The 19,374-nt window shown below is 38.2% G+C and overlaps 1 protein-coding gene across 2 annotated transcripts; it reads right to left on the bottom strand.

The window, feature by feature from the left end:
- Positions 1-3,492: 3,492 nt before the first annotated feature.
- Positions 3,493-7,252, bottom strand: tac1 (tachykinin precursor 1). 2 transcript variants are annotated; one of them, XM_072674760.1, is made up of 5 exons: positions 6,706-7,252; positions 5,285-5,387; positions 5,118-5,141; positions 4,139-4,195; positions 3,493-4,011 (listed from the first exon to the last, which is right to left on the bottom strand). In XM_072674760.1, exons 1-5 carry the CDS (start codon positions 6,820-6,822, stop codon positions 3,965-3,967), a joined length of 348 nt encoding a protein of 115 aa, XP_072530861.1. In that variant the 5' UTR covers positions 6,823-7,252; the 3' UTR covers positions 3,493-3,964. The 2 variants fall into 2 exon arrangements, with proteins under 2 accessions (XP_072530861.1, XP_072530860.1); XM_072674759.1 differs by having other exon boundaries at positions 5,118-5,144; positions 6,706-7,243.
- Between the last annotated feature and the right edge of the window lie 12,122 nt (positions 7,253-19,374).

The following is a 19,374-nucleotide window of genomic DNA, read 5'->3' as shown; positions in this document are numbered from 1 at the left end:
CCACATACTATTTTACTTTCCAGTGATTATTATCTTTATCTACAGTGGCATCTGTCAAGGGGCGGGATATTTTAGGCAATAAGTGATTAGTCAGTTCTGAAGGTGATGAGTTAAAAGCAGGAAAAATGGGCAAGCATGAGAATCTGAGCCCCTCCACATTGTGATGGCTAGATGACTGGGTCAGAGCATCCTAAAACATCAGGCAGGTCTTGTGAGGTGTTCCCAGTATGCAGTGGCGAGTTACTACCAAAAGTGCTCCATGAAAGGGTTAGGGTAATTCACAACTTACTGGATCTGCTGCTGACAGGACGCCTTCAGAAGTCTTGTGGAGTCCATGCCTCGATTGGTGACATCTGTTGTGGTGGCCTACTCAACCTTTAATCTACTCAATATTTAATATTGGCATGTGGTGCTATTGTTGTGGCTGATCAGTGTACTTTACTTTGTCTATAAGGCACTATGGCACTGTTTTCTGAACGTTTTACGCACATTCTGAAATAAGTTCAGCAGCTAACTGTGTGCTAGTTAACTACCTAACTCTCTCCTCTTTGATTGGGCAGAGGTTTTTGTAATGTGTGGAAGAGAATTCAGCTGATGACTCCACAGGTTATATAACATGCCATGCGTAAGAACATTGTCCTTCACTATGAGTCACATTCAGGCTCTCGTATATTACAGAATTTTGTGATGTTACTAATAAACATCTTGACGTTCGTTTTTATTCTGTCACATTCCACTGGTGTGAAGGACTACTTGTCTGGAATGCTGATTACACTCACACAAAACCCACAACAAAATGCATTTTCTTTTTCTCTATTGCTGCAGACTGAAAGCTCACAGATAAAGCACTGGTTGAGCGTTTGCAAAGTCCCTTACAGCCCCTCTACTACACACGAAACCTTCTTTATCTGAGAAGCACTTTGAGAAGCATTACCCTAGCTACTGTAAATGGACCACCCATTTCTAAATGCTCTGCTGGACCTGCCCTCCGCCAGAACTCTCTCCATCTACAAGTCAGGCAGACTTTTAAAAATGAAGCTACTAAAGGGGGTCATGGTGTAACAGTAAAGAAAAACTATGACTACTTTTTCAGTGGATTTTCTTCCAGGCACTGCCCATTCAAGCAACTGACCAGCAAACAGGCACATTTTGTCACTAGGAAATGTGTACAGTTCTTTTTTTTTTTGCTAGAATTTGAATTAAAACAGATAGAAAATGCTAGAATTTCTGACTCCCCTCCCAAATTCACACTTTAAACCACCCCTTAAGGAAGTGCTTTTCACACACTGAGAGATACAGAACCTGCATCTTTATAATATAGGGCCTGTGATCTAGGTTCCCCAAGTCTGAATGTACTAAATTGGGTTAAAAAGTGTGCTTCACCTCCACATGAATGAATTATATAAGCACAGTTTAATATTATACTTTACTTGATTAAGGCAGTAATAGTACTCTCTTGGCAACAGTTTATGTGTATAAGGTGCACATCTCAATCAAGTATGCTATAGAACTCAAGTATTCGGACACCTGATCATGAATGGCTTCTTCCTAAATTAAAATGTATTAAAAAGTAACTGTCTCTACTGTCCGGAGGAAGGCTTTCTGCTAGATTTTGGAGCATTGCTGTGAGGACCTGATTGCGTTCGCTTCATCCCTCAACTTCCAAAATCATCCCAAAATTATTGAATGGAGCACCACTTTTTGAGAGCACAGTTCCACTGCTCCACAGCTCATTGCTGGGAGGCTTTACACCCCTCTAGCCTACATATGGCATTAGGCATGGTGCCAACAGGTTCGTGGTTTTCTGCTCTATTATAGTGATTAGACAAGCTGTATTTTTTTTTAACTTTCACACTTTTTCATCAGCAATGTGTGAAACTTAGATGAGCTGAATGCATTCATTAGACGGGGTGTCCACATTTTGTCATGTAATGTATATTCAGTGCAGTTCTAGTAACCTGAACCCACCTTACCGTGCAGCTCCATGAATGTTGACCAGAGATAAACATCACAAGAGTGAATTAAACACTGAATGAATTAACTGAATATTATTGAGTTAAATACATTATTGCGTTGAATCAACCCCAGTAAAAGTTCATGCAGTTCACGTCCAACAGTGTGCCGTCGTTTCTGCCTTATACCACCAGGGGCTGCACAAGCACAACTAATGTTACTGGGCTTCACATTTCCAGACATTGCCATTCCAGACATGCCTCTGATTTCTAATGAATAATATTTGAATCTACACAACAAAACTCTTGGGGTGAGTTGTGTGTAATCCTGTGTTGTATATGTTCATCTATCTCACCCGCTCTGTCAGGTTTATGCACTCTCCGAAGTGGTGTTAATAAACTACACACATATTGTGTTTTCTGTACAGTAAAAACAGCTATGTCTGACAGAAGCACCAGACCAGACCAGACCAAACCTGAAGTTTACCACTACAATCTCCATCTCTACCTTTCTTCAGTCCCATCTCTCAGCCCTGCATCTGTTCATCACAGGGGTGCCCGGCAGAATCCACCCTCAATCTTCTTACAATCCATACTCAGACTTGACACGGCTGCTGTTATCACATCTGTCTAAAGAGGAATTGCACAAATTGCACACATAAATGGTTTAGATGTAAACAAAGTCAATCAGAGTGGTTTGGTGTGAAGTGCTCAGTTCATGAGAAGCGTAGCTACCAAATCAGAATGGTTTACAGTGGTGGTGAATGAAACCAGATGTCTGAAGGGTTTAATGCCTGTAAAAGCTGTAGACATGCGAAAAGCTAGAGAAGCAGATTCACTGGATGTCTACATTGACCCGTTTCACACCAAACTACTCCGAATGACTTTGTTTACATCTCAGCCACTCAATCATACAATATATATATAATGTTGTTGAAACACTGGTGAAATATCCATTTAGGTGTGCAGTAAAGCAAAAGATCACGAGAGGGAGCGTGTTTACCGCCAAACAACAGCACAGCTGTGATGAAGCGGACAGGAGCGGAAGAGAGCGCGTGGCCTTAAGTGTTCTATAGCTTATAAAACACTTATAAAACAAGAAAAATAAATAAAATAAGAAATAATTAAATTGTTAAATTTAATTTAATATGTTTCCTTCCGCCAAATTATAGTTAGCTAGTTCTTTAACGAGCAGCTGGTCGCGAACTCCACTCACTGCACAGCCTGCTGTTCCTTCTCCAGCTCTTTACACAGACCAACTACTTAAACTTCCTTTTTCCACTCACAGTTTTCCTCTCCGTTAGTTTGTTGTTGTTGAGGTTTCTTGTTTCTTGGTCCTTTCAGCCTTATTATATACAGCCGTTCTCGTTTTCTTTTGCTCTCTTTTGGGGTTTTTACGTTCAAAGGAGTCAATTGGTTACACGTGGCACATGAATCATGCAAATTCAAGGCACTGTTTTTGTTCAGCGTATAATCAGAACCATGGCTGAGGTTTTGAACAGTGTTTATTGGCTCAATAATAAAATATAGAATTCAAAGATTCCACCAATAAGGAAAATAATTTTAATATTTATGCCACAGTCACATTGATTATCGTACTGACAGGAGATGTTCAGGGTGTTTCAAATGTATTTACAGAACAATCAGTTGTGATTTCAAACATGAGGCACTATGCAGAGAGGTTGGCAGTGCAAGTTTCTCATAAACCCCACAGGTCGAGCTCCACTTTAATAGTCCAGTTGTCTTAAGGACACTGACTGACAATAGGTTGACATATTTGATCACAGTTGGACAGTGTAAAAATGCTTGTTCCCTTCTTACTACAAACATAAATTGGCACAGGTACTGCTACATCACCACGAGGTGAAAACAGAACGTTTTTATTGGACTTCAGAACAAAAACCATCTAAATAAGTTTGTTTTCCTTTAAAAAATGGCATGAGATGAGCTTTCTCCACAGTGTTGAGCATGAAGAACGTCAGAAGCAAACACGATGGAGGTTGCTTTGTGTGTTAGCGCCTTTCCTCGTAGTTCTGTAGCGTGGCCCATTCGTACGATTCTGGAAAACAGAGAGAAAATAATCAGGTATATGACTGACTTCCTATCTGAGAACTAGACAAAATGCTTCAATGCACATGACTGGTTATTGTAAGGGAAGATTTATAATGGTTTGGATCTGGTTTTACCTGGTTCCTCCTGGCTTCTTTTCCCCATCAACCCCACAAATGAGTTAATTTTATGCCCTGAAAGGTAAAGAAGAGAGCCCTTTCAGTTAGTAGTCAACAGTTGAATTCTACATTTTGTGCTACATTGAATGTTCAAGTTCTTTGGAAATCACAGAGTAAAATGTGTTTAAAGTAGGACTGTACTTCAAGGACTTCCTTAATAAAAAGGTTTCTTGAAAAAGAAACTCACTGCCTCTGAAAACCATGAAAGTGGACCACTGCCAGAGTTGTACTCATGATGTCATGCACTATAAATTAAATAAGATGTGGGTGTGTGCACTTCTCCCAGTTAAATAAAAAATAGTTGAGGTCAAAACTCCCACAAAGACAAGCTGTATGTGTATATATATATATATATATATATATATATATATATATATATACTGAAAAAATTAACTGGGGCTGCTCATTCATTGTTTCTTCCAAAATCAATAGTATTTAAAACATTTTATCCTGCTTTTGTAGGAAATCCATCTATGCAAGACTGTTACTCCAACACTCCAACAAAAGCAGGACAAACTCTTGAGCAGGTGTGTGTGTGTGTGTGTGTATATATATATATATATTTTTTTTTTTTCAAAATGCACTAACAGCTATATACCAGCAAATCTATTCAGTTATACATATTGATGTATCTATATATCATCACTGCAACACCAATGTGTTTCACATTTACATAATGTGAATCTGACAGTTATTCCTGTCATGATGAATCAGCCAATAGACCAGAAATAACTAAAATGACAAAAAAATGTACACTGACTTCCACTGAAAGTTAAACTTTTTTCCTTCACCTGTAAAGTTGCCATTTTACAGATATAAGGTTTTTGCATAACAGTGATGCTGTACGGTTATGAGTGCATATATGTCACTTGTGCTAATTTCTACCACTACTTGTCTGTAGATGAATCTCAATATAATAAAAAAAGCATTTTCTTACTTTTCCTTGTGATCTGTGCATTAGCTGCTGTAAAGACAAAGGGAATGTGAGTTAGTTACTATTATAAAGCCATTAGCCTCAATTCATCTGAGTATTATTTCATTAATCTATTTAGATAGGACTGAGAGGAGAGAGTGAGGTGCAGATAAAGGCTGAAGTGGTCTTACCAGAGGAGCGCTTCCCCATTAGGCCGATGAACTGGTGTGGTCGAGGTTTTCTCGTCATCCGTCTCAGGAGCTCTCTGAAGGGATCAGCCTGCAGCCACTCGTCCTGTGAAGGATTATTCCATTAGTGTAATATAAGATTGCAGGAACGAATATGGGCCAGCAGGCTCTTGGCACAATCAAGAGAAGCTGAAAACAACAGTCTTGGATGGACATTTGCCTAGTTGTGTCCTTCATTCTGCTGAGTTTGAGATTACCAGAGAAAAAACAATCATCAGCAGCACTTCACAACTTTTTCCAAAGGTTAGAAAACACACAATAAATGATTAACTTCCATTAATAGTTGTTCATTTAAAGGACTCCTGTGAATTCATTTACACAAACACCCACCCCAGTGTTACACTGACACCTGGACTGGATGCAGATATTCTGGGCTTTCAGTTAATTGGGACAATTTCAGATTCTCTGCTTTAGTCCAGTTTCACTGCAAACGTCATTTTAGTGGGAAATTGAGTAGAATTGAGTGAAGCTGTATCCTTCAGGACATGTGATATGTAAATTGAAATTTCAATATTTTGCCACATGAATTCCACATGAATACACCATATTAATACAGTTTTACCTTAAACTTTACATGGGCAATAGTTAAGGTAGCAATAATACCATTTTTGGCATTAATCATGTTGATGTGGTGTATTTTAATCATGTAGAGATGAGGCACACATCTACCTGATCCCACCTTACAGTGAATCTCGATTAACGCTAGTCCAGGTGGACAGAAATGAGCACTGCCGGGGAATGATATGAATGCTGTAAGAGTTAATTCAGCTCTGGGGACTCTGTTGGGCATTAGGCTTGGGGAGATCCGGCCACTTGGCTGTCTTCCAGTCCGCAATGTCAAACGGAAAATCGTGCTCTCCATTTGAAATGATGGCCAGTGGCGTGTCAGTGGTTCAGCACTGGACAGCGACCTACTTCATGCTTTACATTCTCGCAGCTATGATATAGGCAACGTTAGTTATAATACTAAGCTAGATATAACTTATTTCCACCTGTTTGGTAAGCAAAATTATGTAATTGATGTCATGGAGTCTTAAATATAAAGGAGGATCTTTGTTTAATGTGGTTTCCCTCATTTTCTAACCACGTGTCCACCTGTAAAGCACCTGTAAAGCGAATGCATGTTACATGTTATAAATATGAATGTTTGATTTGATTGGACTTGATGTGACTTACTCTACCTTCACCATTAGTATTACAGTATACAGTATTACAGTAAAGCCTGGAGTATTAGACTGGTCTGATTTAATAAAAGCTCTTTGTTCTTGTTGTTTAGGTGGTTAGGCAAGCCTTATTTTATTTTTCAAACGTCTAATAATCTAGAGTTGCATACCTGAGGCACGAATGCCAGGCTGGAAACTCACCTGTATTTGGTTGCCATTTGTCCAGTAATCTAGGTCTTCTTTTGGACCAAATTCCTCCCCAAAAACTTGAGACAAAGCGAGGAAACAAAGCACTACGACCGATAAGAGTAATTTCATGATGCAGCGCAGAAACGAACGCCTCCTTTCCCTTTATTTTTACGCAGCAAAGAGTCTCAGTGTCTCTCTTCTTCAGAAGTGGAAGTCTTGCTGTGCCTGTGGCCTTCTTTCTTCACCGAGCAGTATCCTCCACATGTGCGTAAAGGAGCGGTGAGTGCGTTTATGTGTGCAAGAGAGAGTGTAAGTGTGTGTGTGTCCACTGCGCTCCCGGTTCCTGCTGCGTCTTCGTCACCAAAACTCCAGTGCGCGCTCCGTTTTATAGCGCGCGACCAGGAGGAGACTGTGAGCATAAATCGATAAAAAACGAGTCGATCCGATGCGCTTTGCCAGATGTCTTCCCAAAACTTCCTATGACTAATGTCCTTTATAATATTTTGCATACGGCCAGTACTGCCCTCCTCCACCTCCTCCTCCTCTCACTTTCTCCCCCTCTCTCTCTCTTTCGACCCCTTACTCAGGTGATTGGAGATGGAAGGTTCCTTCAGCTCATCTGTATGGAAGACGCAGACGCGCGTGACGCACCGAGAGGCACATTTTACGCAGGGAATGCAAAAGGGTCCTCAAGTTAAACACGAGGGCAAACACAGGAAGTTCAGAGTTGCGTCAAGAGGCACGAAGAGTCTGCACCCACAGGCCTTTGAGCCAAAGTAAGAATCAGAGGGAAACGATACAAAACCAACCGAAATCATTTTATTAAATCATTAAAGTTGTTTCTAATCAGCAAATCCCCAGTGTAGCATTACTGTAAGAGAATTACACTGTAAGAGTTCATTTATCTCCCTAAACCCATGGTTTATTGTGCAGGTGTTCATCTCAAGACTTATTATAATATTTCATATTATTATATGACATTATTCATTATTAGGTTTTTTTCTTGAATTAGTAGACTTTCTAAGTAACTGCTTTAGGTTATTTCGTATCTACAAGGAATTAATCTGTGCCGTTTATCTAGATTAGTGAGTAAGGAACTGAAGGTAAGAAGTGGTGGTCACATACAGATCTATAGAGAGTAAAGGATTTTTGATCAGTTTCCTGGGCTCACATTAAGCCCAGTTTAGGACTAAATTGTGATGCCAATGGGTGATTTATCATTGAAAAGCCTTTTTAGCCTTTTTAGTTAGAGTTTTATCTGGGTCTGGGACATCAGGCCTATAAAAGCCAACTAAAAACTGTACAGTTGTGGTTGTAGGTGTTTTAGTTGACTGCTGTCAGCCAGTTTCCCAAACATGAATTAACACTAAACAGTCATGTCAAAGGTAATCCATCACTGGTCATTCTTTTAGTTCAGGCTTATACTTGATCTTGGTCTGGGAAATTGGCCCTACACTCTTAAAAATAAGAGTGCTTTGTGGTAATACTTTTCATTCATGTGTAGAATAACCACATTTTGGTCCCTAAGACAGTACATCATTCTTTACAGAACCATTTTTGTAATTGAAATGTGAGTGAGAAGTATTTTTAAAGAAACAACCTCCAATTAATCTAAAGGTTCTAGGAAGATTCCAATATCCAATTTGTAAACAACCTTTTTGTTACGTGAAGGTTATTTAAAACCTATTTATATTCACATATTCTTGTATTCAAGACATTGCTCACCTTTTGTGGCACCTAATTTTAAGACTGGTTGATTCGGCATTATAGACTGATCTCCACCATGTAAGCTTAAGACTAAATCATTAAATTTAACACTGTATCTCAATGGAAGTTAATATATTAACACAAAATTTTGTGTAGGCACAAATAGTGCAGGCATTACATTAACACCAAGTGTTTGGAAGGTGTTTTGATTCAGCATTTTATGTAAGTCAACACTATAAAGCTCACTCAGTGCCTCATTTTCCATTTGATTTTTTAATTTTTAGATTAAACTAGCTAAAAATGTTCATTAGGGTATAGGAGGAAATGATTAGGTGAAGTTAAATGCATATCTTCATTCGCATTCGCTGTTTGGTTTTGTTTCACCTGAGGTTTTTCTCACCTGTACAGTGTGATAGACTCATCAGCTTCTAGTGGTTTTGATTCAGCCGCAAATAATGTTTCAGCTTGAGAAGAAGAAGAAGAAGAGGTGGATGACCTACAAAAAAAACTGATTTCCATTACAAAAGAGACTGCTGCTCAACAGGCATGTCCCCAGCTCAAGGGCCTTTATGGGCGGCAGTGATGTTCCTGTATTTAATCATGTCTTAATGCTATATGCTAATGTTATTTCTGTGTAGAGTAGCCCAGCACTTCTGAAGTAGCCATTAATGTCGTTATTCTAATGAATGATGGATGGGTTTTGAGATGGATTTTAATTTTTCCACTGTTGCAGTGCTTATGTAGGTTAAAGTGAGCTATATATCTACAAAAAAGACAGTGTTGAATTACATTTTCACTGCATCACTGTTTTAATTGTGGTAAAGAATCATTTTATAAAATTTGTCTCTCGTGGTTCTATTTGTAGCAATTACTTTTACTAAAGAACATTTGAAACAGCAGCTCTTAGTGTATATCTATTAGAGGTAGCAGAGTGTATATCTATTAGAGGTATAATTTCTCACAGTTTCTGTGTCTTGTACTCAAAATATTAAATTCAATGCTATTCATTCATTTCTATAGATCTTTTCACAACGGATATTGTCTTAAAGCAGCTTTCCAGCATGCAATTTCAAGCCTCTTTTGAGTAAATGAGAAAAAAGAGAAAAAGAGAACCAATTCTCCTTTGGTTGAAACTGCATAGTGCAACAAAATACAAGACAGCAAGTCTAGTAAAAAACAAAAAAACAGACGCCATGACTAGTATAAGAGCAAGCCATGTCTTATGAAGATGTGAGTGGGACACTGAGTACTATTGTAAAGAAAGATGAGATGAAACTAGTATAGTATGAAGGCTAAACAGTTTGATGAACAAGTACACAGCAAACCCCCAGAGTAGGACAACATCAAAGCAAGGCAGCAAGGAAGTGGATATTTGGGTTGGGGCAACAGTAAAGCAGAAAGCAAGAACAAGACATTTTAATACATGGGAGATAGAAAGAGAGGTAAACAGAAGGGAAGAAAAAAATGGAGAGGTTTACATTACATTAAATTACATTAAATACAAGTAAATTCCTGATGGTAGAAACTGATCCAGAGAACAAGCAGGCAGCAGCACCTAGGCAATATAAAACATGCACTAGTATCTAGTAAACAGTAGAAGTACAGCAGCTTAAAACATGGTAGAGAGACATGATAGATTTAAACAGGAATTGAAATGACAGATAGAGTGTGATACTATAAACAGTAACCGTAAGGTTATTCCAAAGTTGTGGAGCTTTATGAGGAAATGCTTTTTCATCTGTGGTGCTTTTCTAATTGGAGGAACTCATGTCAGCATTTTGTGAGTAAAGAGTATGTTATGGGTTAGGATTCAATGAGATCATCATGACACTGCAGAGCCAAACCATTGAGAGATGTATATGTTAGAGAGAGTTTTTCATAATCAATGCATAATTTAACAGGCAACCAATGTAGAGTTTAGGGTTAACTGGAGTAATGTGGTAGAATGTTCACTCTGCTGCATTCTAAACTAACTGGAGCTTTACAATTTACAATTATACTGAGGTATTACCTCAGCAGAAGTCTGTAGTCCATAGTATGAGTTAGTCTCTTAAATTATAACTGTACATTTTGATCTTTCTAATATTTTATCTAAGATTTTGGAGAACAAAGGGAAAATTGTGTCTGAAATTAAAGAGCTTAAGATGATCAAGATCACTTTTTTATCATGAGTTCAATGGTTGCTAGTTCCAAAGACTTATATGGCATATATGTCCATATATATGCTAATGGATGAGTTAACTATGGTAAGCAATTGTTCAATGACATTAGGTAAGATCTGTTTAAATGACTGTGTGTTGGCACTGAATCAAGTATACATGAATAAGATTTTGACAAGCCCATTAATCTAAGTCATTTTCATTGATTCGATTAAAGTACTCTGGCTGTGCTGATGGGGAGCTGGTGGGACATTTATCTACTAACACAGCTGTAGTTGGAGAAGAACCTAGAGGATCCTGTTTGAGAGTATGTGTGTGATTATTGTACCATGGTACAATTAGTCGGTCCATCTTTTCACCTACATACCAACCTATTTAACTGCCCTATTTATCTATCATAGATTTAAGTTATTTTAGCATTGGTTTATCTTTTCTGACCATTCAACCACCTACCTACCTACCAGTACAGCTTTAGTTGGGGCCAAACCTTGAGCAGTGTGGTCATTGTACCATGCCGCTAGCCTTTTCTCAATCAGCAGAACATAATCTTACTTTAAATGGAACACTCTGGGCATGTGTTCTTACTGTCTGTATATATGTATGCGGTGTGTGAGTTTACTGTCTATCTAGCTATACAGAATTGAAAGTTGATCTATCTGTTTATCTGTCTGTCTGTCTGTTCACCTTGTTCCTTATATACATATCTATCAATCTATTTAGAGTTTCACAGTAACATGCAATGTGTGAGTATTATCCTCTGATAAAGGAACTGATGCACCAGTGAATGTCAAAGGTGCTGGATTTGCAATGCTAATCATCTTGGTCATCAGAGTGATAGGGCCCAAGGCCTAAGGGTCTGGTTTAAATGACTCATTTACACAACCACGACTACTCATTCAATTAGTGGAGCGGAGAGCCAGAAAATCATGATGAAAGAAGAACAATGAAAAAAAGACCAGAGGAAGAATCGATATGGAGGAAAACTGAATTAGGCAGAATTAAGGAGTGCACTGCTGGCCAAATGTGATGGGGAGTTGAGCAAGATGAAGATGAAGCCCAAAGTATATTTAGCCACTTTTTATTAGAACCCCACCTTTATTATCACCTCCACCTTGCTGGTGTAAAGTTACAGACAGCCCACCTATTGATGTACAGTTTGTTAGGCATCCTCCAGGTCTTCATGAATGCTCATTTTCTGACCACAGTTTCACTGGACATGTGTAAAAACCCAAGCTGTACTGCTGTACCTGATACACTTGCCAGCTCCACACACACTACACTTAACATTACTATGTCAGTCTCACTGCTGTGCTAAGAATGGTTTACCACCCAAATAATATCTGCTCAAAAGTATGCCTGTGGTCAGAAACTGACAAATGATAAATGGAGCAGAGGGGGCGATAAATTATGCAGCTGTACATGAATATCCTGGACCTAAAGGTATGTGGACCTGATAATAAATTGACCTGTTGAGTGCAGCTACAAGGTAGGTGTTTCTAATGAAGAGGTAACTGAGTATGCAAACCCTAAAATAAACTCAAATTGAATGCTGTTAACATTATTTAAAGCTGCAGTACATGCTGCATTGTTTATATTCAGGTCAAACTTCTAGGAAAATCTCAGGGAAATTGTTGAGCACAGCTTCGTCCTTCAGTCCAAATTAGAACCATTTCAAAGAGCTTCAGAACCTCTTTGGGTTGTAATCTAAACACTCATCTTGGTAGAACAGAAATTAAAACACCTGTACATTTCTACATGGTTAGGAAAAAGCAAGATAATTACATTTGAAATGTTGCTGGCTGTGGCCGTCGTTGCAGGAATTTCTAACCTAAAGGTGAGGAGCTGGCAAGCTGAGGTGCTGATCTATCGGCAGACAACCCAACAACCCAACAACAATGACTCTTATCTTTGGCTGTAGTATGGCAGAGAGCAAAAGGAAGATAATATGCCTTATAAATAGATATTTATTTAATCACAATTTGAACCTAATGCATCAATACAGGCATGTAATGTTTTGCTTTATGCTCTGAGCATTAAGGTGTTTTAAATATTAGGGGGCTAACAAACCGAAATTACAAACAGGAAACACACAGGGAAAGCCTAAATAGTCCAAATCAATAAATCTATTTCATTACTTAAGAAGTAATTTAAATGTGCCATATAATTAATTAATTAGTATTCATTTATAAGTTGTTCTTTGATGTATAAATAGTAAGTATGTGACATGGTTGGTGCAAAAATGCTTAGATGCAGTTTTACAAGCCTGTTATTTTACCTTATGAAAACATTGACTGACATTGGATTGGATTGATTGTAACATTGCATAGAATAGCTTTGTTTTTAGCACAGTAACAAGAACATTGTACGTCATTATTTTTGTAATTAGTCTTACTGAATAGCGGATTAGTCTTACTGGAGTCTTACTAGATGGTGTTTCTGTGTGCAGTTAGCAAGTTGAAAACATTTATTTGAGTTAGAACAGATCTCATTCCATAGGGACAAGAAAAGTACCACATTTTCTTCAGAAATGGCTGATGTGTTTTATTAGGGTTGAAGCCATGAAGCTATAAAAGCTTTCACTAGTGAGTTGGTTGGTTAAATGTACTGCCAAGATTCTGACCTACAAAAATAGCCATTCAGGCGCCCACAACTTAAACCCAACTGGAGTCCACCATTTTGTTCTAACTGGGACCCATGACTGTAACCTAACCAGGGCCCACAGCTGTAACCTTGCTGGTGTCTGTGTGCCACTATGCCCATGTAAAATCCATGCAGCCCAGTTAATACCAATGTGGGTCCGCATGGACATGTTGGCTGGGGCAGCATCGGCTAGCCATGACACCATAGTAAATTATGGGGGCCGTTCTTGTTAACAAGTCACTCACCAAGGATCACATTCAGAACAACTGTTCATAGTACTTTTATTTGAAACTTGTGGACGATGATGTAGAAGAACCTGAGAACACAAGGATACATAAGAACGCATAAAAACAGTTATTATCATTGCAGTGAAGATTATTTAAGCAAACTCACTAAGTGAAGATTTCTAGGGCCAGCCTACATTAAACAGATATTATTTGTATTATTAGAAAATCTCTTTCAATATTTTTGCCTGAGTGGTGAATGGTGCAGGACTTAGCACTTCATTTAATTAAATAGTCAACACCTGTCAGCAGTACAACATGAATAATCAAGCAATTATACAAAAAACAACTGGATTGAAAGATCAGAAGTCAATGTTTTGGCAGTCAAACCAAATGTTACAATTATGAACACAAAGCCAGCCCTCTTTTCAGCATTCAGTTTGATATGCCCACATGATTAAAGTCGAGCCCGCCTTCATCATTTCATTGTTATTCGGGTGAAGACCATTTTGAATGTCAATAAAGCGCTAGAATGCCCAATTGACAATTCTCATAATTGTAAAAATATGTAATTATGGGTACTAGAGGGTGGTGTAAGAACTGGGAGTTTAGAAGAAACTGAACAAACCTCTTCTGTGTTTGAACATCAGTGGATATAATAAATTATTCATCCATTTACCCATTTTGCTTTTTCACAGCAGAATTAGATTGGTAGTACCTGTACTGTAATTTGTAGTGGAGGCAGAGGAGTACAAGCACACAGTTGCATAAAGAAAATGGTTATTTTTTACATAGTGAATGAATGTGTCTTTTTTAAGTGAGCGCAAGGTGATGGGAATTTCGTTTTTACAGCAGTAGGTAGCTGCTGAAATACAAGGTAAGTCACATAAAGAGCACAAGCAACAAGCTCTCAAGTATTATATTAGTAATTCATACATTTTATTGATATACTGGTCCTATAGGTAAATCAAGACACCAATAGAGTTCTTCATGCATGTTCAAAGTGATGAGGCTAGGTATAATATATAATAGTCAAGCCTATTATTTTTGTAATAATGCTGGGTCTATTTATTAATGTTTTTTTCATATTTCATTTGTGATGGAAAAGAATGCACACAAGCATACATTTACAAAAATATATATATGATTAATTATTTAGTACATTAGTAAATTCTAAATTATTTGCCCTGCAATGTAAACAAAGCCGAAATAAGTAGTTCATTCAGTAATGGTGCATAAGCAAGGTACAAGTATGGGTTCACCCAAGCAACCTCTTGGGTGTGAGAATTAGTAAGTAAAACCAAGCAGATGGCCACTTAAATGTACTGAAATATGCTGTAATATTGATATAGTCCCTCAAAACTCCTGTCACTGTTTGCAGGAAGCTATATAGCTATCTATGTTCAGCTAACTCTAACTCCACTACTACTATAAGGTCAGTTTAAAGGCTAATTCAATGCGTCCAATTCCTCCTCATGCTCTGTACTCTCATGCAAGGTCTAGAGTTGTAATAGGGGTCAGAAAGTCCCTGCTCACACCCACCTCCTGAACTACAATCAGTGCCAAAGGATGTTACTAAACACAATTACACACTGTAATTCACCGCCACTTAAAATCGGATTGGATAAACAGGGCAGTCTTCTTAGAAGACAAGGGCTGCACAATATGGTTGCTAATTATAAGCACATGATTGGCCTTTGTAATGCTGATATAAGACTACAGTGTTGAAATGAGCCCTCTAATCAACCACAACAAATTTGCATTTACACTACATTTATGACATTTAGCAGAAATTCTTATCCAGGCATCTCCCTAGTTATGATGAATAGGCTAGAGCTAACATAATCCCAGACATAGTTTTAGTATTACTAAGCAGTTACAAATATACCAAATATTTGATGGTTAGATAAATACAATATATTGTACCTGATGCCTAAATACAGTACATGGTGCCAAAAAATGTAAGTGTAATCACAAGATTAGTGTATGCCTAAGAACTCTTGAAAGAGATGGGTAACGACAGCAAGAGACTCTGTAGGCTGATGTTTGGACACCAGGGAGAAATACATTCCAGCAGCTCTGTGCCAGGACAGAGAAATGTCTCGGCGCAATGTCTTGAAGGATGGTGGGTCAAGCCATACACAAAGTCATACTTGATGCCGCATTATGAATTGGGTTTTGACCATTTGTCATTAGAGTGGAAAGGAAGGCTTGAGTTGAGGGATATCAGTTTAGCAGTGGCAGAGGAAACCATGAGAGGACATTATATTGCCATGGGAGAGTATAGAGGAAGCAGGAAAGAGGGCCTAACACCGGTGGAGAGTTTACAAGGTACAGGTGTGGATCCCCTTGAAGTTACCTGAAAAGAGTACCCCACCAGTTTGAGCAAGACAACCTTGTGGTTGACTGTGTCTAGGGCTCCGGGCAGGTCAAGAAGAATCAGGATTGATAATATCTGCTAGTGTTTGCCACTGTCAAACCAAGTATCTAAACAGGAGTTGCACAATAATTGAGCCAGGAAGATTCTGAAAGCTTCCAAAGGGGAATATTGTTGAATAGTAAACCTTAGCCCTAACAAACACCCAATCAGAGTGAGTAGTCTTGATAGTTGATGATTTTTCAGCTTTTCTCAGCCTCTGTCAGCCATTATTTCACAATAAATCAACCTCCACTAGCATTTGCTCTTCAAGTTTTCATATACAATAATACACACAAAAACAAAAAAAGCACTTTTCTTTTCTTATCACTTTTTATTTACTTTTATCTCTCCCAAGCTGTCTTTTGCAGCTGTGTTCACTATTCAACATTTTCACAAAGCTAAAACTTCAATCAATCGATCGTCTGCCTGATGACTACAGCAGGGAGTGACTTTGAGTTAGCACAAAGGGTTTATAATATAACCAAGCTGAATGCACCAAAACAATTCTTTAAAAAAAAGATGTCCTTTGTCCTCTGAACAATCATGTTATTCAGACACTGTGTACTTCCCAGACTTTCTTTGACTCGCCTGCCTAGTGGCTTCTATTCCGCATGTCCTCTGGGAGAGGCAGGGGAGCCCCCGTTACCATTCAGCACCATGGACAGTGCCATTCAGCCGGATTTTAATTAAGACGGTCCACTCTAACAGCATTGCTTGTGGCGGCACAGTGGCAGCAGACTGTGCCAAGTGTAATGAGTGTCTTGGCATGGTTTCATTTAGCCTTTCTTCTACATCAGAACGGTAGCAATACCATATAAACCACCATAGACTCTGTCAGCAACTGCAATGCAGGTGTGTGAAAAGACCCTCCAGGACAGGGGCTGAATGTGTCTAATATGAATATTACACTCTTTATCAAAAACTGTATTAGTTATTATATGTTATAACTTATATATTATGATTTATTATATATTATTACTTTATTATTTATTATATGTTATTTATTGAAAGAGATCCTAGAATTACAGTGGACACAAAGCTTTAAGCAATTCTGTAAACCTGGATAAGTTCACTTTAATTATTTAAGGCAATCCGTTTTGTTGAATTTAGTTAAGATTCAGTTAAGTTAAGAACAACTCAAATACATTAGGTTAGAATAACTACATCCTTATTACTTGAATTGAATCTTTTGGGTTGACCTAAAATCTTGACCAAAGGAAAACTTTTTAAATATTAAAAAAAAATCGAGTATTACTTGAGTATTACTAATCTGCCAAAAACACTGAAAGCATCTTGTGGTAATGCAAGAGTGAACATAGCAGTACTCAACCAGTCAGAGTCACACTCAGCACTACAGAAAATGGCAACTTGCTCTTACAGCCTACAACAATGAGGCCAGGCAGTCAACTGTTACAAAAACATAACATAAAACTGCATAAGAGAATGGGGAGGGGGGACACCCCAGTATGCAAATATATGGTGTCAGAAGCCAATGGTAAAGGTGTACGTTTTACTCAGGTTGTATTGCACACACAGACCCACTGTACATTACTGAACTCCATAACTGACTCTGCTACTGGACTTGTTGAGAAACATCAATATTAAAGAAATTAGCCAATCCAACATCACTGCAGTTTGTTCTCTTTTAAAATGTGCTTTTTAAAGCTTGCATGGGCCAATCATTATTCATTTGCTAATGTTGACAGACTAAAATCAATTATTAGTTAAGGATTTGGAAAATGATCACAAATATTCTGCTTACACAAATGAGTTGAGTAATATGTGGGATATATCCAGCGTTATGTACAACAGACACAATTTATTTGAGAAAAAAGAAGTTATTGCAATGTCGCAGTGGTAGCCTAGCATTTCCTAATCAAAACTAAACAAGCTCAGGTAAAATACCAAACATGCCTTGATAAATTATGTAAATTAAATTTATTTTGCTGAACTGTTCCTCTAATGATAAAATACTCTTAAATATGGTGGAGCTTATTTTAAAAATAGTTAGTCACTACCTACATTTTGATAGTCTATGGCAATTTAAGCTCAAAGCTCAACTAAATGTTTGCTAACTTTACATTTAAAGATAAAGATAAAGGCTATCTCTGAAGCATATACTAACCAGAGTGATTCACTGATCAGGCTCATCAAAACTACTAAAATACCTAGAGAACACAGCTATGGCAAATTATGCAAAAGGAAAGCCTCATGATAGACTCATTTGGGTCTGTTTATCTGTGTGAGGGAAATTAAACTTGCAAATGATAAACCAGCACAGAGCACTTGGGCTTTTAAAAATGCTACTTTGAGGATCTTTTCACACATATCTGTAACAATCACTGATAAAGTAATCGGTGGGCCATACGCTAGTGTTACAGAATGTGTTTGTTCTCAGCACAGTAGAGCTTAAAGGTCCTTTCTAATCTATTGAGGCTTGAATTCCAAAAGCTTGTTCCTAATACCTTTAACTGCATTGACAACATGTCAATTGGTTTTGCTCATACTCTCACTTGAGACTGGATAGAATGGTCACAAGCCCACCTGCATACAGTGTTCTGTTTGGTTTCCTTAAAAGCACTGCTGGTATACACCCTTTTTAACACATTCTTAAAATAAGGTTATTCAGGGATTCTTTAGTGCAGGCCATTACACAGTATAGAACCCTGACAACTCATACGACCACTTGGATGTCTATGATTCTTGAAACAATATTTTCATGTTTTTTTTATGGGAGTTCTTAAAAGATATTGGTGCCAAAATGATTCTTTGAGTGATGCCACAGAAGTTTTGGTTCCCATCATCCAGGTGTGGTTCCCTAAATCAATAAATAAAGCTTTATAGGAATTGTTTCTGTGCAAGTAAGAAACCTTTATAGGGTCTACAGATCCTTCACATAATGGCTCAAGGAAGAACCCTTAATGTTCTTCACATTTACATCTCTTTTTCAAACATGATAATCTACTTCTATGCTACTTCTACACCTCTCACTTGAAGCTTTAGCATTTTCATTTACACAGTTCAGTTCCTGTGCTGATAGATGCTAGATGGACTGCATTTATATAAAGCTGGAGGAGATTTCATTCAACAATCTTAAAACAGAGGTTCCTAAAAAAATCTTTACTCAGGGCCCTCTTTTAGTGATCTTTTGGCGCAGCTTGATTTAGGGCACCAGTTTGTCTTTGCTATTGCAACAACAGGAAAAGTACGCCTTACGCGGCTCGAAACTCACAGAAGGCATGTACTAAGTCTCTTAATTAATCATGGGTGTGTTTTGGGCGTAACATGCAATAAACCATTCCCTTTAAGAGCCAGGTGCCCTCAGACTTTGGCGGATTGCTATTTCAGAGGTGCAAAGCAGGGGGTGTACGTGCGTTGGGCACACGCCTGTGTTGACAATCCACTGCCAAGATAGCAAAGAACGTCTGACTCAGTCAGTGGTCACATATGTTTTCCGTAGCCAAGATAGCAATATGCCAGAAATGTACCTGAACACACCTCATTTGGAGACCACCACGCCAATCGGCATAGA

Source organism: Salminus brasiliensis, chromosome 3 (genome assembly GCF_030463535.1).
Source record: "Salminus brasiliensis chromosome 3, fSalBra1.hap2, whole genome shotgun sequence".
NCBI classification, from domain to species: domain Eukaryota; kingdom Metazoa; phylum Chordata; class Actinopteri; order Characiformes; family Bryconidae; genus Salminus; species Salminus brasiliensis.
This window is presented reverse-complemented; position numbering and strand designations above follow the sequence as displayed.